The 24211-nt window shown below is 37.0% G+C and overlaps 1 protein-coding gene across 8 annotated transcripts in view; it reads left to right on the forward strand.

The window, feature by feature from the left end:
* The window catches only part of LOC123770276 (mitogen-activated protein kinase kinase kinase 13), a 116166-nt gene that overhangs the window by 86376 nt on the left and 5579 nt on the right, over positions 1 to 24211 (forward strand). For 7 of the 8 annotated variants that reach the window (XM_069339876.1, XM_045761974.2, XM_045761975.2 and 4 more), the window contains 10 exons: positions 13374 to 13621; positions 14124 to 14310; positions 14730 to 14921; positions 15237 to 15395; positions 15674 to 15941; positions 17266 to 17385; positions 17505 to 17611; positions 21429 to 21606; positions 22757 to 23047; positions 23283 to 24112. In XM_069339876.1, coding sequence (XP_069195977.1) covers positions 13374 to 13621; positions 14124 to 14310; positions 14730 to 14921; positions 15237 to 15395; positions 15674 to 15941; positions 17266 to 17385; positions 17505 to 17611; positions 21429 to 21606; positions 22757 to 23047; positions 23283 to 24112 — 2580 coding nt within the window. The remainder of the gene's footprint in view (positions 1 to 13373; positions 13622 to 14123; positions 14311 to 14729; positions 14922 to 15236; positions 15396 to 15673; positions 15942 to 17265; positions 17386 to 17504; positions 17612 to 21428; positions 21607 to 22756; positions 23048 to 23282; positions 24113 to 24211) is intronic. The other variant, XM_069339874.1, reaches the window with a different exon arrangement.

The raw sequence follows: 24211 nt of genomic DNA on the forward strand, positions 1-24211 counted from the left end.
GTTAACTCTCATTAATTATCTTCACAGAACATGTAATGCTGTCAACCCTTGTGACTGATCTATTACAGTTTATCTCATACAGCTCTCATTCTATACAGTAGTTATACTCTCGCATCTTACAGCATTTATCCTATGTCTGATTATGTCTATGTCATAATTATCATATGTCATAGTTATGATTATCCTATGTCTAGTTCTAACTACTAGAGCATTGCACGAGTTCAGTTATATCTATTGTTCATTATACAAGGTTTTACTAGTATTTCACATGAATATTAAGGCGGATGGATCCCCACCCCTGCTCCAGGATAATTACTGACCCTCCCAATATGTAACACGACAACAGTCGCCTAGACCATTCTTGCGAGACGGGGATTTTTAGTATCATAAAATTAGCCTGTTAGGTTTATCGAGGCGCCTTCTAGGTCAACTACTGACCTTTCCCAGGATGCAACCCACAACAGTCATCTAACTCCTTGGTAACTATTTGCTGCCAGGTGAAGAGAGGAAGGAAACGTTGCCCAAACGTTTCTGCCCTACACTGGGAATCGAACACAGAACCTTTGGGAGGGTAAAAATACCCCAAGCTACAATGTTCTTTCGGAATGTATTTGATTATCTCAATAAACTTACTCGAACGCGACCTTCCCGGTTTGACCAACCCCGCGGAGCTTAGGGCTTAGCTGCCCATTCTGTAAAATGGTCACCATCACTGATCACCGCACTACATGTAAATATATCTCCCCGAATACGAGAATACGGACACTAATTGCGTCTGCATCACCCATCATTAGTCTCTTGTCTCATCCTCATAACTGAAATATACCAACTAATATACAGTTCATTTTCCATTTTCAAGCGTCTCATATTTATCTGTCAGTGGCAAGGTTGCGCCGCCCTTCACCGTGGCCGTGTGACCTGTGATCTATGCTGGTGGTGTGGCCAGTGACTCACCACGGGTATTCCTAAGTTTACCTATGCGTTCCCATTTTCTTCATTACCCATTTTCTCATATAAGTTTTCTAATTTTCACACACACACACACACACACACACACACACACACACACACACACACACACACACACACACAGGTCAATTCAGGTACAGGGTATGTTATATATAAAGTAAATTTACCCTTATCAGTACTTGATGTAATCTTCCTGAATGCGTAGTGTGTTTATCCACGAAATGTTTAGTTCACGTTAGTATGTTAAATTGATCGTGGTGTAATGCCTTCAGTTTTCTCATGTGATGTTTTAGCTCAGTTCTCAATATGTGTGTTTCTTATATGGCGCCTTAGATATGTTGGGCGTTGCTTTGAAGACATGTTGTATGGGGCTTTGAAGACATGTTGAATGTTGCTCTGAGGACATGTTGTATGGGGCTCTGAGGACATGTTGTATGGGGCTTTGAGGACATGTTGAATGTTGCTTTGAAGACATGTTAGACTTCATGTTTATTTTCTGAGTCAATGTGGCTTTTGCAGTGATTGGTGTTTTGTTGTTGATAACATTTGTAGATGATTGTGGTGACATTTGTAGATGATTGTGGTGAAATTTGTAGATGATTGTGGTGACATTTGTAGATGATTGTGGTGAATTTTTTATATGATTGTGGTGAAATTTGTAATGATTGTCGTAATATTTGAAGATGATTATGGTGAAATTTGTAAATGATTGTGGTGACATTTGTAGATGGTTGTGGTAATATTTGTAGATGACTGTGCTGAAATTGGTAAATTGTGGTGAAATTTGTAGATGACTGTGATGAAATTTGTAGATTGTGGTGATATTTGTAAATGATTGTAGTGAAATTTGTAGATGACCAGTGATATTTGTAGATGATTGTGGTGATAATTGTAGTCGATTGTGGTCATATTTGTAGATGATTGTGGTCATATTTATAGATGATTGTGGTCATATTTATAGGTGATTGTGGTGATATTTGTAGATGATTGTGTTGATATTTGTAGTCGATTGCGGTCATATTTGTAGATGATTCTAGGTATATTTGTAGATGATTGTTGTTATATTTGCAGATTATTTTGGTGATATTTATAGATGATTGTTGTAAATATGTGTAGATGATTGTGGTAAAATTTGTAGATAAGTGTGGTGATATTTGTTGATGATTGTAATGCCGGTTGGGGTGACGGTGAACGCTTTAGCATGGGCTGTAGTGGCAATGGATTAGTATGCAGTGTTGAAGATTTCGCTGGTGTTGGTGGGCGTATTAGCAGAGTGTGCGCGGCGAGGTGACTCATATACGCCCCTCCACTCCTCCTCTTCCCTCATCTCACCCCTCCCCCCTACCTAGGAGGCCCGGCCCTTCGCCTGCCAGCCAGCCTACAAACGTTCCTGGCTGACTCGTGCGTCACCGGGTTAGCATCAGGTGACCTGGGGTAGTTGGTGGCGGCGCGCGCCATGGTGCCTAGCGAGGCTGCCGTGCCTGCCTGCCTGTACAAGGAAAGGGGAATGGCTCCACGACTGAGAAGCACCATAATAGAGACACTGTGGTATATGGACACCGTATTACTTGGGTTCTGCCTGGAGTGGGTTCTGGGGGTTCTTCTACTCCCCATGCCCGGCCTGGGGCCCAGGCTTCATTTGTGAGAGATTGATCCAACGGACTGTTGCTTAGAGCGGCTCTCGGGCCCACATATCCACTACAACCCGGTTGGTCCCGCATTTCTTGAAGGGAATTGTCAGTTTTTTCTTGGAGAAGTCCACTTTTGTTCCAGCAATATTTCTTATACATAATGGGGAGATACTGAACAACCGTGGACCTCTGATGTCCAATCAGTGTTCTCTGATTGTGCCTATGGCACCCTCTACTCTTCAAAGGCTCTATTCTGCATTTCCTTCCATATCGTTCACTCCAGTATGTTGACCATGGGGGGAGGAGGGGGTCAACATAACAAAATATTTATTTATTTTACTGTGCAAATTTGGGACTTCCAGTATTTTCCATGTATATGTTATGTGATATCTCTCTTCTCCGATCATGAGAGTACATTTCGAGCACTCTATTTCGATAATCTCTCCCGCTCTGAAGGGGAAAGTGAGCATCGAGCAGTAAGTATTCAAGGCGGGACAGCACAAGTGATTTGAATAGTATGAGCATTGTGATGGGATCTCTGGATTTGAAGGTTCTCGCAATCCCTCCTATAATTTTTCTGGCTGACGCAATATTTGCTTGGTTATGTTCCCTAAACGTTAGGTCGTCAGACATCATTATTCCCAGATTCTTTACATGTATACATGAGACGTATCAGCGCAAAAGCTTATTAACACAATGATCATAACCTTACTCAAGACAATATAGACACTCATCCACCGCCAAAGTAAGGCTGAAATGATTGAACTTAGTGGTGACAGCCAGAGGCATAGGGCCCACGCAGGACATCCCTGAAAAAGTTAATCTACATATCCTAGCACCACAAATTCCTAAACATTATCAAAATAAGGGTCTGGGGGTATTCATAAAACTGTGTAAATAGCATGGGACCATTTGATTGATTGTTGCCGCCGAAGGCGGCTAGTTTATTGTGCACCCCATACTCATCCTGTGAGCGGTAGCGCAAAAGCATTACAGAGGGCACAAAAGGTCTTTATCAGACCTCATCTTAGATTATTACATAAACAATTTCTTCAATCCTTCACACCTTACAGATACAATGTCAGCTAGTTACAGAGAAAGTGCTATTACAAGAGCTACATATTTACAGTAAGTCATCATACATTAATGGTAGGTCTTGTCGTTAATACATAATAGTTTGGCCAATGGGGATATTACAGAGTCATAGGGGAGCTTCTGTTTATTATTAGTCCTCACAATACACTACTTGTTTCTGAATCGCATATGTCGTTCATCTACTGGAAGCAAAATGTGGGTACAGTGCAAGGATTTCAGGTAATTTATCCATGGTAATAAGATAGGTTGCCATATAGTTGTGTTGTATCCGGTGATCTCTCTAAATTGTGTAACCACTGGGTGTCTCTCCAAATAGCGTGAGGGCTGGCCATCTCTTCTAAAAGCAATGCTGGGCGGTTCTCTCTAAATAGTGTAAGCACTGGGAGAGGCTATTTACTAGAATAGAGTGCATAATGAATGAACTAAATCAAAATGTCAAACCGTCTAAACCAGATATTTTTAAACTATTCCGCAAAAGGTTAGGATTCCTAGAAGAGTGTTTGTCTGGAGTTCCATGATTGTGTGTGTTTGTGTGTGTGAGTGATATATATATATATATATATATATATATATATATATATATATATATATATATATATATATATATATATATATATATATATATATATGTGTGTGTGTGTGTGTGTGTGTAAATCACGAAAATTAACACGTGATGAAAAATGTGACAGTGTCAGACCACGGAGGAAGAATTGAAAGAGGAATTTCCTTAAAAACTTTCGTATTTAATAATACATCTTCAGAAGGGTCTCATATTTCTGAAGAAGTTTCTGAAGTTACAGTTGGCAATTAATTTTTGGTAAAATATTAAAATGCCTTATTGTAAAATTCTCCTAACTGCTGTCACATTCCCTCATTTATTGTAAAATTCCCAGAAGTATTGTCAAATTCTCCTATTTATTGTAAAATTATTGTATTTGTAGACAATTTGTCCTGCTTGTTGTAGGTTCCCCCTATTAGTCAAATTCTCCTGTTTAGTGTAAAATCCAGCACTCTACAGAAGCGTACCTGATTAATTAAGACCGAGACGGTGGAGCACCATGGCGGAGGGTCAGTACTGAGGGGACCCCAGTTATTAATGACCTTGAGACTTATCATGTCTCCCAGCAAGTCCACCACAGCTGTCGACACACTGTCGTTCGCCTTCAGTGTACCATGAACTCTCACAGTGGGTTACGCAGCACAAATTACACTTATGTGTTTTTAGTGTGGGCGAGAGCCCCAAAAAATGTTCCTTGTTGTTTATCAAATACTCAAGTATAGAGATTTGATTTAAACAAGATCCACAACCTTCTCATAGAACAACAGATCGATTGGATTTGTATTGTGAGTAAATATTTTCACGTGAGTTGCGGGAAGGCCAGACGCTACAAGCATGGTCTTAGTCAATAAAGTCTCACGTGGGTTAAATAATAAATATGATAACAGTCCTGAACAGTGTGAAGCAGGGCACGCTGTTAAGATAGGAGGCAGGAGTACATGTGAAGCAGGACAGGTGCTTCATGACATACATAAAGGATTGTATGTCATCATATTATATTAAGGGGCTCATTATCGCCCGTGTGATATGGACATTTCGTTCTCAGTAGCTAACTAAAACAACATATAATCATATCAAAATTATAGATACCACTCACCACAACACCACTCTCCTGGTGGTGGTAGTGGTGTTGCGATGGTGGTAGTGGTGTTGTGATGGTGGTAGTGGTGTTATGGTGGTGGTTTTTTATTAGGTGACGGGAGCAGGTGAGGTGCGCGCGCTGGTCCGCACATTCCAACGTCCCCTTCACCGCTGTTGTGTTGGGAGGTATTGTGGTGGCCGCGGACTTGTGCCGTATAAACTGTGTATTTTACCCGGTGTCATACGTTTTCCTTTACACCCTTATGGGATATTTTATGGAACTCTTATTTATTAACATTTATTCGTAAACTGTTTGTATTTTGCTAAATGGGAAAGTAAAATACAGTAGATGACTGAAAATCAACTAGAAAAACGCCTTTCGAGAGAAAAGTGCTGCGTATAAACTTAAAATTTATACATTCAAACCACCACCCCAGTGATGTTAAATGGTAGATACATAAACTCATGAATGCTAAGCTGCTATAACTATCGACTGGCAATTCTCGCCTGGCCCAGTGCAGGACCGGTCAAGTTGAAGGACGCCCCCAAAGTTCATTGACCTGCGCGGGAATTATGAACGTCACTGGGGACCAGAGACTGGCAAGTCTACACAACGGCATCTGTGCAATAACCAAATATGCAAGTTACTGTTACCAGAGGCTGTGATGGAGCTGTTATCGGACACTGTTAGGGTGTCACATGGCCATGTTGTTGGTGTCTGCGTCATGCATCGATCGGAAGGCAGTGCGTCGTTAGGTGATTGATGTTTTAAATAAATAAGACAAGAGCTCCACACCTACAGGCGTTGTAGACGCTTTGCAGCCTAGTGACTGCTGAGCAGATATTGTGAATGGGAGCGCTAAAGGCGTGTTTCGTGGCAGTTTCCCAATCAGATCCATCTCTGACGTTTTCTACACAAAATTATGCTATCCCTGATATCTTCTTGGTTACGGCCATCTCTGACATTTAACAATTACATCGCCATCCTTTATATGTTTTCCGGTTACGGCCACAAATGATGTTTTCCAAAAACTGGCAAAGACTTAATTTTTAAATCCGGGAAATGTACACCATTCGGAATGTAAATTTCTGATGTGCCACCTGTTAAAGGGTTATTAGGCAGACCAGGGGTAAGATTCACGAAACAGTTACGCAAGTACTTACGAACGTGTACATCTTTCCTCAATCTTTGACGGCTTTGTTTACATTTATTAAACAGTTTACAAGCATGAAAACTTCCCAATCAATTGTTGTTATTGGTATAAACAGCCTCCCGGTGCTTTGGAGCTCACTAACTGTTTAATAATTGTAAACAAAGCCGCCAAAGATGGAGAAAAGATGTACAGGTTCGTAAATACTTGCGTAACTGCTTCGTGAATCTGGCCCCTGCACGGCCAGCTATCCACCTGTTGGTACTTATTAGAATATAAAATAACAGTGGATACTAGATGTTGAGAAACATCGAAACCACAGCCATGTTACTCTGAACGAGCTTTATGTAGCGTGCCGTATTTATTTACTCTTAATTTGTTGGAACGATAAACAAGTTGGGAAGGTAAAGTAAATAATATTAAACCTGTGGTCTTTAGTGAAGCCTAACAAGTACTCACCTAGTTGTGTTTGCGGGGATTGAGCTCTGGCTCTTTGGTCCCGCCTCTCAACCGTCAATCAATAGGTGTACAGATTCCTGAGCCTATTGGGCTCTATCATATCTACACTTGAAACTGTGTATGGAGTCAGCCTCCACCACATCACCTAATGCATTCCATTCCAAGTGTTTGTGTATGCGGGAAAGAAGCAGGTTAACAAGAGAAAATCGTAGCCTAATGGTGTTTAACCGGAAGTTTGTCAGAAAACTAAACAAGCTCAAGACACGCTAACGGGTAAGTGACCTTCTCTGACCCTGTAAAATACAATAATACGCAGCTCGGTGTTCTCAGTAACAGCGGTGATGTCCCGTGAGGTGTCACGGACATGCGGAAGGTTAAGGCTGCTTTCGATGGCGTTAATCGGTTTCAGCGAGAAGTTTGTGTCAAAGAGCATCGTATCTTCATGTTGGATCATCTCGCGTTCCATTTCTAACACCAAACAGGCTTAACAAACCCAAGATATTCGAGTAACCGTTAACACCCAGGTGAAAGAATAGTTTGGACCATTTCACAAGGACAATTTATACGTGTTAAACATGTATTGTACAGATTTAGAGGCCGTTGCCTGTGATACTGTACAATATCTTGGTTGGTGTACAATTACAAACAGTACCCTTTCGTGCAGAACCCATATTAATTGTTTTGTGGTCCGTAATCAGGCCAGATTTCAAGACATTTTGATGATAAAATAGTTGTGTTTTAATGCTGATAATGTGTAAGCGCTGGGATCCTCAGTCTCAGCTCACTCCTGACACAACCCGGAAGTAATTTGAAAGAAAAAATATAGCATGTAAATTCAGAATGTGTGTGTGTGTGTGTATGTGTGTGTGTGTGTGTGTGTGTGTGTGTGTGTGTGTGTGTGTGTGTGTGTGTGTGTGTGTGTGTGTGTGTGTGTGTGTGTGTGTGAGTGAGAAAATGTATGGCCACGAAGGAAAATTAAATTATTTATGTTGCTAATAAAACCTAACCATCCTAATTATATATATATATATATATATATATATATATATATATATATATATATATATATATATATATATATATATATATATATATAATTTTTTACAATGTTAAAAAAAGTAACATCATTTATACAGTACCCTAAACTAATGAAGGGTTAAGTTGTTTGTGTCATACACACACACACACAAGTGAATTGGATGGAGTGTTGTGGTGAGATGTGTGTGTGTGTGTGTGTGTGTGTGTGTGTGTGTGTGTGTATGTGTGTGTGTATGTGTGTGTGTGTGTGTACCATTCCAGGAACTGCGTAGCGTACGTGACCCACTATACAGACCTGCCAAGTTCCTGGAATCGGGTCGCTCGTTGCTAATCCTAAGGCTTCGGAGATTTGCTCAAGCTTCTCGAGGAAAGATATGGAAATAATAGTTTTTTCGTGTGAATAATTATAAAAGCAGAGCCAGGTGATAAAACACATTAGACGCAGAGGTAAGACCAACTACCACAAAAACGTAATGTGTAGTCCTAAACTATTGAATAAACCAAGCATTATCTCAACAAGAAAACGAACACCGGAAAATCAAAACACTCTCCAGGAACCGAGGACTGTTGTCAAGCAGGCTGGGTTTGGTCAAGTTCAGGGCCGTCTTAATAATTTGTGCACCTGCTGGGATGTTTGGGTGCGCGCGCGGGACAGAGTGGGGTGGGCAGGCTTCACTCCGGCGAGCTGCCACGCTAGGCTGCATGAACTCATGTTAAAGACATATGATGGCATGGTGCTTGGTGTGGACGTCTGTGGTAACCCTTTCAATTGTTTAAAACTGGTGAAGTGTTTCTTTAGAAAATATAACTTGACATATGAACTGCAAGATAGAGTTGGATTGTAATTTACCTTGGATAAATAATGGATTTTGTGTTACGAAGACGAAATAAAGGGTAAGTAAATATCATTTAAGGTAAATATACGCACGTACGCACGCAATCAATCAATCACACACATGCACTAATAATCATAGTAACAATAATAATGATACATCTGTTAATATGATAATACACCACGACGAAGATATCCTTTCCTCATAAGCGTTCCTAAAGACTTTGGGTCAAAATCCACAGCACAAGTATTCCTCTGGTGGTTCTCGATCTCATCCCTGCAGCATTATTAGCCTACACAACTCAAAATGTGTTCAGCTGTGTACTAGCTTTAATACGAATGAACACGGGAGTGAATCAAGTATCAGTAAAGCTCTAAGTACATCATACTGGCAGGTCTAAAGGGTTTAATGATTGGACATTCAGTAATATAATATTAGGGAGTATGACCCAGTTCCTGCACGCAGAATTTACACATGCTCAGCACTCAGGACAGTCAGGAGATTGGGAGATTTGTCACTTGCAAGATTTAAACAGATCGTATTTTTTTGTTTATACCAGTTCAATTTAAATTTAAATTTTGCCCCGAGGGGCGAGTTTATTGGGCAGCGCCACTCAACTTGTGAGTGGACCAGTGCTTTCCTGTCTTTGAGTGTATGTGATTTCTCTCTTGTTAGGCCTGAAGGTTTAGAGCACTAAAATGTTAACAACAGGTACCTAGGTCTAGCTCAATTTCGTATTTGTTGCATGTAAATTTGGCTGCTATGTCTAGTGTCATTTTTGTACGAGATGAAATCCTTTCAAAATACATAATAATTTTGTTTTTCTGTGCTTTGAGCAGGATATTTACGATAGTTTTATGAGGTTATTGCTCTCTAGCGTGCAGAAATTTTCGGGCTGGTTACCTTGCATTGATTTCGAGGGTCAAGGTCTCCGTGGCCCGGTCTTTGACCAGGCGCTTGAAGCGTAGTCTTTGAATCCCAATTTTACCCACCCTCCCCTGTGTTTTTTTTGTGTGTGCATTGGTAGCTAGCTGCAGTGCAGCTAGTTCTTTTTGTATGGGGTTCAACCAGTAATTTAAATTAACCTGACACTGATAGTCTGTGAGCAAGTTTTGCTTCTATAAAACCACGGGCTGCTGCAGTGCGTACTGTTGGCGCTTGAGCCATCAGTGTAAACATATTGATCGTTGAGACCTTTAGGCTAATATAGAAGAGGCTATTGTTTCAAGTATAGCTGCTTTTAGAATAGTAAGATTCTAATTGGCCTTCTTAATGATGAGTGTGTATGATACCTGAATGGTGGGGCGCAGACATTTGGCTTATAAGTGTAACATTTAGCTTATAAGCGTAACATTTAGCCTTTAAGCGTAACATTTAGCCTTAAGTATAACATTCAGCTTAAAAGCGTAACATTTAGCTTAAAAACGTAACATTTAGCTTATAAGCGTAATATTTAGCTTATATATTTAGCTTAAAACAGATACTGGTACAATTTATGTCCCAAAATTAGGATGATGAGAACAAAATTGAATTAAATATTAATCATACCATTGTGTTATAGAAATATTGCACATCCTCGGTGTTGTACCACATTCAACACTTTCAGCAACACGAGAATCAAGCACAACTTGTAATCGAGTTTGGCAATCTTGCAACAATGCACATGTCATCAGCACATACACACAATAGCTGACAGCTGTCAGCTATTGTGTGTATATTAATTACGAATTTGTATAATAAAGCATTGAAAATTGTGCGACTAAGCACTCCACTCTGAAGTGCAGCCAGCTTAAATAGGACAAAATACTGTATTACGATGAACCCCTTTTAAAAACGAATGAGGCGGTTCTGTTAGGTAACCCCCTGAGCCATGTCAACAAGTCTTCCCTAACTCCAAACGAAGCTAGTTCTTATAAGATTAATTCTCTGTTTGCCGTTTAAAATGCTTCTTGAAAGTCAATACATGCCGCATGAGAGCTTGGTCCCTGCCTAATAAAATATTCAGCAAACCAAGCTTGAGTGCTTCTTCCCAGAATGAAATCATGCAGGTTAGGAGTAAGTTGGTACTTAGTTAGAAGCGATTAACATTCCAAGTATAATACTCTTTAAGAACTGCAGATACAGAATGCCAGTAAAATATGTCTAACTTTCAATATTTTGCTTACGTATGGGTATTATGAATCCGTGTGTCCATCGGTCTGGTAAGATAGCCAGCCTTTGGCTTTGTTTAAACAGTTTTAGCATAGGACTATTTGGCAGCGCAGCTTGTACTCTCATAGCAGTACATGTTATACCATCCTCTCCAAGAGAGGCCGCTCTATTTTTCATGAGTAAGCGTTTTTTATTTTAAAGGGACTTACGTTTTAATTATCATTTGAACCTATTTCACTACAGGAACTTTTAGTGTCGAAGTTACGATTAATTTATATTGGTATTAGTTAGAACTTAGAGTAAGGTGCTGGAATCCGAGGCACCGGGTGGAGGGCGTGGCAAAAGCCATCATCCTTTTGTGTAGGTGTCTGGGAAGACACTGACCTCCCGGAATTGATTGATTGATTGATTGATTGATGAAGATTAAGCCACCCAAAAGGTGGCACGGGCATGAATAGCCCGTAAGTGGTGGCCCTTTTGAGCCAGTATCAAGAGCTGATACTGGAGATCTGTGGAGGTGCGACTGCACCCTGCGTGACGGGAGATGTCTCCCGTGCTGACGTACAAGTTTTGTCCGGTTCTTATGGGCTATTCATGCCCGTGCCACCTCTTGGGTGGCTTAATCTTCATCAATCAGTCAGTCAATTGTCCCGTTCATGTGTTGCATCACTACCATTGTTGGCAGGCTTATAATTGTGCTAATTTTGGTTTAGTACACGGACCGATGCACTTGGTAGATGTATGCAGTGATTATGGTGTAATTTTTATGTATTATTCATAAGGGATGAAGAAATAATAAAATAATGTCTTTAATTTTCTTTTCTTTTATTGTACTTTAGCCAAGTAAAACGATTATGATATTGGGCCCTATAATGCGTTGGGGAAAACTTAAAAACTTATGCTGTCTGATAAGATAAAAAATCTGAATTATTTTTTGCTTGCTCTTTTGCTGACGATAAAATCTGCTACTTTAAATTATGTGGATGTATATGGCAGCGAGAATTACACTTAAACGGTAATATAAAATATTCACACTATCAGCAGGGTAGAACAACCTTATAAGGATCGGGAGAACCTTTCAAATGATGCAATCTAAAACTGCTCTAAGAGAAGCAAAATAAAGGAATATCCTAAGAGCGATTGGTGTAAGTCATGTATGATTGAATGAATGCAAGATTTAGTGATGGATTTTTTACTTAAAAGACACGAAATAGTAATATATTCCCCAAAATTCTGATTGGCCCGCGATAAAATTTTCCATTAAAGATGGCGATTGTGGCATGCAGTTAAAAAGGTTGGCCACCCCTGCTATATAATATACTGGTTTAGCGCTTTTACTTGATAATTATTTTGTATACTTGATGCTTTGAACGTTAGGTGTAACTAAAGACATGTATTTTAAATATTTTTTTGGACAATAAAGCGTGCTTCTTAGTTCAAAGTGCAAATTTTCAGTGTGGGCATTTTACGATACATGTACATCTTAAACACTAATGACAGATCTGAATTAATAACATTGGATGCATAAAACATTAAACATATAATACTATTATTTATAATTTTGAGATGATGTTAAATTGATGGATATTTATGAATCAACGTTATGAATGTTTCGATAGGCGAGTTTCAGACTGCATATAGATCAATTTGTTAGTGAGAAATAACATTAATAATAATAATAATAATAATAATTTCATTTAGGTAAGGTACATACATACAATAAATTTTTACAAAGATTGGTTGACTTATAGGTAGAGCTAGTACATACCTAAAGCCACTATTACGCAAAGCGTTTCGGGCATGATAAACTTAAATGACAAGCTTAATACTAATTGAGCATAATGAGTAGAATGAAAACAAGAAATGAAAACATAGATGAAAAAGCAGCACAAATACAATTATGTTGACAAACAGCGCTCTTTAAAGAAAAACAGACATTGGTTGACAATAGAAGGGTAAGGTAGGTTACAGGGAATTTATTAGGTATAGCTTCGTTTTTAACATAAACTGGTTGAGAGAGGTACAGTCTTTAACATGGTTGGGAAGGTCATTCCACATTCTGGGCCCCTTGATTTGTAGAGCATTTCTAGTTTGATTAAGTCGTACTCTAGGAATATCAAAACTGTATTTATTTCTGGTGTGGTGCTCATGGGTTCTGTTACAACCTTCTATGAAGCTTTTGAGATCAGGATTGGCATTATAGTTTAGCGTTTTATATATGTATAATACACATGAGAGAATGTGCAGTGACTTAATGTCTAACATATTCAGAGATTTGAGTAGGGGTACCGAGTGATGTCTGGGGCCAGAATTGGATATTGTCCTAATAGCAGCTTTGTGTTGAGTATTAAATATCAAGAGGCGTATTATTTCCAAGTAATAATTTGTGTATATATATTTTCATCAGCATGCTGCGAATGGAAGAGGAGCTCCATAACTTGCAGCTCCACTCGCAGCGGTCCACTCCTCTGGAACCCCCACCACGACTCCACCAGGAGGAGGGAGGCGAGGACATCAGCCCCGACTCCCCCACGGGTGTCCAGGTTCGGTACCGGGACGGTCAGAGGGTCAACTGGTTCGAGGGCATCATCGGCTGCCTCAGACCGGTCTGGACCATCATCGGGAAAGCGGCGCTCAGTGAGAAGCAAGCACAGAGTGAGTTCACACTTCCCAAAGTGTCTTCTTTGGCTTTTAAGTTGGAGTACAATTGAGTGTTTAAGATTGATTAAGATTCATAATAGTTAAAAAGAGTACAGGTATGCTGTGTGCGTTGTGATATGTCAAGTGTGAAGCTTGTATCTGTACGTGAAGCAACAGTTAGTTTAGTCATTATGCACCTGTGGGAGATGGTAGACTGGGTTACAGATGTACATAATGGTTTCAGGAACTGCATGAACCATATACTATATTATATATATATATATATATATATATATATATATATATATATATATATATATACACAGCAGGAGATTACAAATTCTAGAAACTCTCCCTAAGTGCTGCATCCATAGGGAACACAGTACACACAGTAGAGTACATCCACAGTCATCTACCTTCATGCTTATCTATCTAAACTGTAATATTAAATGTTGTTTTGGAATAATAATGATTACTGAGTATATGTTTGACTTAAACCTACTAAATCAATTTACAGCTGATAACTGGGAGATTCCCTTTGAAGAAGTCTCCAACCTACAATGGCTAGGCTCCGGTGCACAGGGAGCTGTGTTCCGAGGCCAGCTACGCGGAACCTGGGTAGCTATCAAGAAAGTGCGCGAGCAGAAGGAGACCGACATAACTCACCTGAGAAAATTGAATCACCCCAACATTGTACAGTTCATGTGAGTGGTGCACCAGTCCAGTAGGAAAGTCTGTTAGAGTCAACCTCTTGTCATATTTGCAATCTTTGTTTTTAAATGGTATCATATTTTATTGTTTTTGGCTAATTCTGGTGTGACTGTATGACTGGTCAGAAAATTAACACATTTGGTATGATGAGATATGTGGGATTTTATCATAGTATTATTCCATTGCAATTTTCTCATATACAGTACTTATATATATATTATTATATACAGTACTTATATATATATTATTATATACAGTACACATATATATTATCCTTAATTTGACAACTAGCTGTTAATGTTTAGGTGGTTACTACACAGTCAATATATTTTGAATAGTGCCTAATTTGAAAATATAATTAGTTCATTTAAGTAGTTTTTACTTTTTTTCTAATAATGATTTATATCCTCAGGGGTGTTTGCACTGCTGCTCCCTGCTATTGTATTGTGATGGAGTATTGTCCTTATGGACCCCTCTACAACCTTCTTAAGGATGGGCGTGACATCCCTCCGGATAGAGTTGCAAACTGGGCTAAGGAGATTGCATCAGGAATGAATTACTTACACCAGCATAAGATTATTCACAGAGACCTCAAAAGTCCAAAGTAAGATTTCATTACTATACTGTATATCTACAGCTTGCTTTTCATGCCATAAATAGAATCTGCATACGACTTACTCCTTTCTTTCTTGTGTACTGACTAAATGTACATGCTCTTCAATTTGGGTAATATGTAATTTTTGGATCTATGTAGAGATATATATAGTGTGTGGGTGTCACAAAAATTTCACAACAATTTCCTTATGTAGAAGCTCTGTCAGTTATGGTATTTATAACCACTTTTTTATATATTTCTAACCAAGAATCTTTTTACTCTAAATATTCTTTAGGTTTGCTAATTACAAATCTGACTTTTCAGTGTTCTCATTGGTAGTAACCAAGAAGTTAAAATAAGTGATTTTGGAACATGTCGGGAGTGGAACGATGTTAGCACAAGAATGAGCTTTGCAGGAACCTTGGCTTGGATGGCACCAGAAGTTATACGCAATGAGCCTTGCAATGAGAAAGTTGACATTTGGTAAGTTTTCTCAATAGATACCTTATAGCATTATATAATATGCATTGTACCATATTGTACAGTTATTAAGGAAGTTATAATACACCAATATTTATGTACAGTATTAATTTGGTACGCTTGTAGAATAGTTGTTCATGGTCCTAAAGAAATTATAAATAATTGATATGGTATAGACACTCTTATCATATTTTGGTACAGACACTAGTGTATTTTGTTTACTTTAAACCATTCATTTTCTTTGTAACTTAAACATAATAAGTGTGTTTTGTTTCTTTTAGGTCTTTTGGTGTAGTATTATGGGAGCTGCTGACGTGCGAGATTCCTTATCGTGACGTTGATAATTCGGCCATCATCTATGGTGTGGGTTCCAACTCTTTGCATCTACCCATCCCCTCCACTTGTCCTGATGGCTTCAGATTAATTGTTCAAATGTGTTGGAACAGTAAACCGAGAAATAGACCATCATTTAAGTATATTTTGATGCATCTTGATATTGCAGCAGTAGAGATTCGCAGCACTCCCCCAGAAACATATTTTAAAACCCAGGTGAGCTTATAGTATCTTCAAAATTCTTAATGTCTTAAATATAAATATCAGATTCCAGTACTGTGAAATATAATTAAAATTGGGTACAAACTTGCTTGTCAATGTTTAATGAAGCAATTCTTATTTGTTTGATATTTCTTTTGGCAAATATTTTAAGCATTTTTAAGTCTTCAACACTCAAAGGTATTTACAATGTCCGTAAAAAAATTCTACATGAAGCCATTTCCAATAAAGGTAGAAAAGTTCCTTGAGGAAACAATGACATCAAACAAATTCTTGCCTGAAACACTGCGTGTATTAGTGGCTTTCGGCATAATATATACGTACTAGCTCTTATCTATAAATCCAACATTCTGTTTGTAACTTTATTTATTTATTTATTTATTTATATACAAGAAGGTACATTGGGTTAGAGAGAATACATAGCATAGTATTTGCAATCTTGTAAAGCCACTAGTACGTGCAGCGTTTCGGGCAGGTCCTTAATCTAACAGATACTATTTTTTGTATGTACTTTTACCTGAATAAACATCATTATTATTATTATTTTTATTAAATAGATATACAGTACATATCATAGATAGATTAAAATGGAAAATTACACTAATGCATGGTTTGCAATGTATATAAGCACATGTAATATTGTAGAAATTGTTTATTTCAAAATAATAAAAATAATAATAATACTGTAACAATTTTTATTTTTTTAAAGAAATATAGTGCTGTATTTGATTGTATTATGTAGTTTTTTACAAGTGTTATATTATATCATACACTTCCGGCACTGTAAGGCTTAAAGTAAATGCATATTCTTATGGTATGTTATTGTAGCCTAAATTACAGTTTGGACTTTACAAAAAATATAATATTTGTAGAGAGTTTTAAATTTTAATAGTTAATACAGTACTATACTTTAAACTAGTAGATATCATTACTCTTTTGTATTTATAATGGTGTAGATTGTGTAGTTTGCACCTATCTTTGTGATACAAGACTGCATGAGAGGATACACAAACACCGTAGCATGTCACCATTTTCTTAACAATAAGTAACACGGCCAACAATAGCCCAGGTACAAACGAGTTAATGACACAGGTGGTGCAAGGATGAAAAGTAATGTAAGACTGATTATTATCTGAAGGCTTTATTCAAAAGCTTAAGTGCGAATTGAACAGATAAAGTGATAGGCATTAGTATGTCTGCTGTCTATAACTTATTGTATTTCTGATTTTATGTTTCTTGCCCTATAGTGTACAGTATATGGTATGGTATTTTCAATAGTGTTTTCACATTTTTTGGTAATCTTCTTTATTTCTCTTTTCAGATGTCATGGAAAGCAGAGATCCGACAGCAAATGGCATCTATGAACTCAAGAGGGTCACATATTCCACACATAGAAGAAGACTTGGTAAAACGGCGTCATGATGAACTCAAACATGCACAGGTTGGATTTCAAAATTTTCTAATAATTAATTACTCAATACTCTAATGAATTCAAATTTTAAAGGTTGTAAGGTTTTCAAGTAAATATCACTGATTTTAATGTTACTCTGGTTATTGCAGGACATACGTGAACATTGGGAACGAAAACTGGTAATCGCTAACGATTTGTATCTAGAACTATCGGCAGCAATGCTACAACTAGAGCAACGTGAAAAAGAACTGCTGAAGTAAGTTTAATGTGTGAATTCCTGCATGCTAATACCCACAATCATCAAATCCACTCTAATTGTTCAAACAACTACTGTACTTCAACTCTGGATCATATATGGACTAATATAGCCCCTCTCCCGTCTTGTATAATTACTGATAGAACAACTGATCACTTTTCTACCTTCCTCGTAACAAACATAAATATCCTTAAATACAAAAAAATTTACCTTCACACTATACAGCAACATACAACCTCATAGATGAACTTTGCAATATAAACTGGGAATCAGAATTAAATAATGTACATGGCATCTTACATCATCTGATATCTTTCTTACTATAATTTTGTCTCTACAATACATGTCATCCTCTCCTCAGCAAACCAACAACTGATACGAGATTTAACAATCCATGGCTCACAAATAACAAATGATATACTTAATATAATTAACAAACATGAATATAAAAACCACATAAACTTGGCCTAGTCACAAAAGAATTACCTAAAAGCTACTTACACAACACTCAAACAACAAACAAATTAAATTCATCAAGATGGTAACATCTTGCCCTCAAATTTAGAAATAGAAACATAGTTCGATAGCTTCTTATCTTCAACTGAAGTTATTCTTGCTAGAAATATTTCAGAATCTTGGACAAATGTTGTTACACATCTCACTTGCAGCTTTCCTAACCCTACCTTTTGTCAATCATCCCTCAGACATTATCTCCATAATTTATGCAAAACCACGGGCAATAACACTGAAATACCAACAATATTTGAAAATGTTCAAGAAAGCTCCTCATTTACTTTCACTTGCCATAGCTCTTCTCTTCAACAGAGCTCTTGAATCACAAACCTTTCCTGATTTGCCAAAAATGCAAGTAGTACAGTAATTCCAATTCATAAGAGGGTACCACAGATGACATAAATAATTAGAGACTAATATGAAATCATCATACATTATTATACAACATTTCAGCCATCTCAGCTTCAGATCCCTAAAGAGTACCAATATTGCCAGTGTTAGTTTATTTGACTTGATCAATACATCCCTAGACAAAAATTAATTTCCAATTGACTTCTTAATTGACCAAAGGAAAGAATTTAATATTTATTTATTTATTTATTTATTTATGCATATACAAGAATGTACATAAGGAATGTGAGGATACAAATATGGTAATTACAGTCTTGTAAAGCCACTAGCACGCGCAGCGTTTCGGGCAGGTCCTTAATCTAAGAAAATCTTTTTTCTTTTTTTTTTAAGAATATTATAAATCACACTAACTTCCTACTTAAATTTCAGCATTACAGAATTCAAGGGAACACGCTGAATGATATCCAGTCATATCTCAACAACAGACACTATTACTACCTTTATCATCTCTCCAAACCACATACCTGTACCCTAAATGACCTAGTAAACAACGAGTTAAAAAAAAAGGTCCACTTTCTCATGGATGTCAGTCAACAGGCTCACACTTAACACAGAAAGGATCCACTACATTTGATTTGGAAACAAATAATGTAACCAAATAGACCTTAAAGTACAAAATACAGTATAAACTGAAAGTATAAGTGAGGGAAAATTCCTTAACTTGTACACTCACAAGAGTTAATTTAGCACTCATATAGAGCACATTACCTAAAAAGGATTTAACAGTTTATATACTTTACTTTTAAAATCAGATACTATGTCCCCTCCACTCTGCTCTTCTCGCATGTTATTACTTGCTAGTTTATCTCTATCTAACTAACAATGTGCATGGAGCTAAACTACTGCAACCCCTCACATCACCCAACTTACATCTATACTAACACATCTCATTTTACCTCCTTTATATATACATTTTACTGTACAGTATACTGTAAACAAAAAATCAACTGAGTATTCTACGAAGAGATAAATTTATCTTACTTAAATTCTGAAAGCTAACTTTCGTAAATAATATTCCCTATCATACCTGCAGTGTCACGTAAAAACAAATCCAAGAAAGGAAGAGATGACTTAGTTATATATACAGTAAATGTAGATAGATACCTACTAACCCTCTACTGTACAGTAAATTTTCTCAGCAAGGTTGTAAATGCAGCTGTTGAACACAATAAGTAATGAAGTGCTGTCAATTATATACTATATGAATCTCCTGTGGTGACAAAAAAGAAACTTTCAGTAAGCATTGTAGCAGTAATCTGAAATCTTGTTCCATTTGTATTTCCAGTACTGTAACTGGATCAACTCTGGCGTTCTTCTGCAAGCGTAGGGTAATTAGGGTACCATATATAAGGACAAACACAAAAATTAAATGTAATAATGCTGGTAATCATAGTAGTGGGTGTGTGCTGAAAATCTGAGATTTAATTTTTATCGCAAAAATGGAGAATGAGATATGAGCAGGTGAATTGGCGAGATGTGTGTACATCATTATTCATACAGTATGTGTAATACAGTACATATATCATATTATATATATGCATAATATTAAACAATAATTTATTTACTGTATGTATGAATATGATAATATTATCCAGTCAGGTTAAACATCACTGGGTCAGGCTGGTAACTGGATGTGTCATCATGAGGTCAGCTATCATTATTGGAGAAAGCTGCAAGAAAACTAAAATTGTTTGAGAGTAATTTTCATATGTGCTAGACTCTGAAGACAATGATGATGATGTGTCATCATGAGATCAGTTATCATTACTGGAGGAAGAGCTGCAAAAAAACTGAAAATGTTTGAGAGTAATTTTCATATGTGCTAGACTCTGAAGACAATGATGCCAAATATGAACAGCTCTACATTATTTTAAGGTCTACAATTAATTTAATTTAAAGTCTTTGTGTGGACATTAGCTTACAACATACAGGCTTGGTTTCTTAAATGTCCCCCTGGGTTACTTGTCCCTCCATAAAACCCATCGAATCCTATATCTTTGGTGTCGCACAGCTCGTATCCCTTTGTTCTTGTATTGGCATCCTGAGAGAATATTTATACCTTTAGAATATCCCTTGACACAGACGATGCTACATAGTCTTCCCAGCTAGATACTTTCTTTTAATAATCACAGCACTTACAGTATACGGTATGGTAGCAAAATTTGTAAATGATATAATGCTTGTTTGAGGGCATTAGGTGCATTATGGAAATATTTGAAAATATTTTAAGAGATTATAGAATGGAGGAAAATATATTAAATTATAGTAGGATGTGTATAATATGAATGTACCAAGTAGAATGGTAAATTTTCTTGTGGATTCTGCATGAGCTAAAATTTAGTACAGAATAGTATTATAGAAAAATGTAACTCACATTTTTATTTAAAACAATTATACCAATTACTAATACTATTCTATAAAGAACCCAACTCACACATCTGAGTTGAAATGAGAGTGAAGACATTTAGGTCAGTCTTGAACCCTTATTAAGTTATGATCAGAATGATCATAATGATCATGAATGGACCAAAACATCGTCACTTTTCTTTAATTTCATATATGGTGTGAGTTATGTTATTTGTTTTCAGCACCATTATTGTGACATTTTTCTGCAATAAATGTTTAGATAATTTAAATATTATGAAATAAGAGAAAATAGTAAAGTACAGTAAAGTAAGTAAATTTTATTCAGGAAAGTACATACATAGTTGATTTACAAACATAATGTTGGATTTATAGACAGAGCTAGTACATACAATACCTAAAGCCACTAGTCAGTGGCACTAATCAAACAGTTACTATCTCTGTGCATGTGTATTATACACTAAGATTGCATTATAATAATTTTTGAACAGTTAAAGAAAAAAGATTGGCAGTAAATATAAAGTTGTAGGTCGTCTTCCAGGCGGGAGCATGCAAATCAGATACACAAAGGTAAACGAAGGATTGTGCGACCATTGATCAAAGCCCAAGAGAGACTGCAGGCTCGTAAAGGCAGCCAGCTTACCTCTTCCAACCAAACTAGTCCTGAGGCCCCATCCAGTATACTTTCTCCTTCCAAGTTATCTTCGGTAAGTACTATGAAAGTACTTTGGTAATGTAAAATTTATATTCGGTAAGTACTGTTTGTACAACACATTAATTTGGCTAGATATTAGCCTTCAGTTAATATCCAGGTTTTGTTAATTGTACATAAAAATGCTAATATGCATAGTACTGAGTGCTGAATATATTTTCTCTTAAATAGCAAGCGGGAAATTATTTAATGAAATTACAGCTGAAAAAATAGGAACTTTATCAGTAGTTCTTTAAATACAGTAAATGTTGTGGACAAATTGAAACGTTAATGAAGTACAGCCATTGCCAATTTTTTTATAAAGAACAATTTCTGGCTTCAGATCAGTTCAGTTCATAATGTATTACAAAATCAAATTATATTTCCATTTTACTGGTCACTGTATCTTATCTGTTTTATCAGTTTCATATTGATATGCTTTGTCTATTTTGTAGTGTGTGCTAGATGCATTTTCTATCTAACTATTATATTCTTAAAACTCTCATCCATTTAGTATCCTTAAAAATGTTTTCACTTTATACGGAATATTTCACATCTTCTGAAGAGATTTAATTGCAACTACATAAACCTTGATTTTAATCATATGTTCCCATATGCACTCCCATAACAAACCTTTATGCGTTACAATATTTGATCCTTCCTGGTATTTTTTTTTTTTAAATTTTGCCCCGAGGGGCGAGTTTATTGGGCAGCGCCATTCTCATGCTTGGGGAAACTGCTTACCCAGTACAGTAGTACTAAATATTCATATTATTGCTTATTGATTTACCTGCTTTATCATAGTTGCTATTATTTATGTCTTATTTGACATTTGTAATGGGCAGTAAGTCATTTATTATTCATGTCATCATAATTCATCACAACGAATTATGTTCATTAAATACATAAATGCTATTTAAATGCACATTTTCAAATGTTTAAAGACTTTTCAGCTTTAGTTTACATGCAACAAATTAGGAAGGAAGCAGGGAAATATGAAAGATGATGATAATAATAATAATAATAATAATAATCATAATAATAATAATAACATCATAATAATAATGTAAAAACATAGAGAAATAGGAAATGTTGCTTAATAGGAGAATATTACAGTTTAGAAATTAATGTCGAGCTAAGGAATTTAATAAAATTTGTCCCAACAGAACCGATCGAAGAAACCTCTGTATACAGAAATAGGGACAAATAATCTACCCTTGTCCACAACACGCCCTGTCTCCCTCCACGTTTCCCAAAATCACACCCGAATATCTTCTCCATCTCACACTGGAGGAAATGCAATAGAGTCAGGTCACCAAGAGTCAGATTTTGTGCGTGGCGGGTCAGGCTCAAGTCGACGGCGGTCCCGTCATCAGCGTAACAAGAGTCACGGGGGTGTTGTAGCATATGTCAGCTCGGCCACTAGTCCCAAACATTGTGTAGTGCCAGATAGAAGGGTAGGTATCATACTTTTATAAATACTGTACTCTATGTATTATTTATGTGCATATTATAAAATGGAAATATTAGTATTAATTTGCTATGGCATAATGATTAAAGTACTGTGCAGTATGTTTTATTACTGTGCTATCTTAGTTTCCAATATTTCATGTCATACTGTACAATATATCTTACTGCATAATGAGTTGGTCATACAGTATATGATTACTAATTCAAATTTTATTTACCTAGGGATATAGTTTAAGCCCAAGTCAAGAAAGAGTTCCTATACTTGTTGACTCTGGAACACAGACCGACCACATGGATATGAGTGAAACAGACACATCTCCTGTAAAGACTCCAGGGCCTAACAAACCATCCACCCTTCCTCTTCAGCAAGAAGAGATAGATACAGGTGGGGGTAGTAAGCCGCCCTGTGGACATACTGTTTTAGAAACAAGTCCTAATGGCAACACAATCCCAGAACAGAGTCCGTGTTGTGAGCATTGTCCAAGACAACAATACCGACGGTTCACATCAACAGACTCAAACGATTCAAATAAAAATTTTCCAATAGCTGATCCTGTGGTAGCTAGACTGAGTGAGGGTAGGCAAGAATATACTATTGAGGAAACGCTTCAAATTCTTAATAACAATGAGGATGATGTAGACATTTTACACCAACTTGGTGACAAATGGGATGCAATTGAAAGAGTTTTGGCTGATAAGAAAGCTCTACCAAATGGCTACAGACAAGTCAGACATGGCCCTCTCATGAGATTTGAACAGCCTATCCCAGAAAATGACTTTTCTGAGTCTACACCAATGGATGTTAATCAGCCAAAGCTAGAAGGAATGTCACAGAGTCAATCCTCAAATACGACAAATGAAGCAGATGAGGATGAGAGGCATTCCAGTATCGATCAAGACATTCTCAATAGGAATTCTGATATGGTAGCATCCAGTGAAATCGATTCCAGTCATGATTCAGTCGGTCATGAAGTTTCAGCATCAGAAGAAGATGAAGATGACTGTGATGATGGGTCACTGGATGGTAACTATCAAGTCATCAAGCGGAGATGGTAAGTAGATGTACAACATTACTATTGCTCACCAATTTAGTAATAGAACAAGCTAGTACAGTAAAGGATAGTAGATTGCTGAAATATATATACTGTAAT

Source organism: Procambarus clarkii, chromosome 42, assembly GCF_040958095.1.
Source record: "Procambarus clarkii isolate CNS0578487 chromosome 42, FALCON_Pclarkii_2.0, whole genome shotgun sequence".
NCBI classification, from domain to species: Eukaryota; Metazoa; Arthropoda; class Malacostraca; order Decapoda; family Cambaridae; genus Procambarus; species Procambarus clarkii.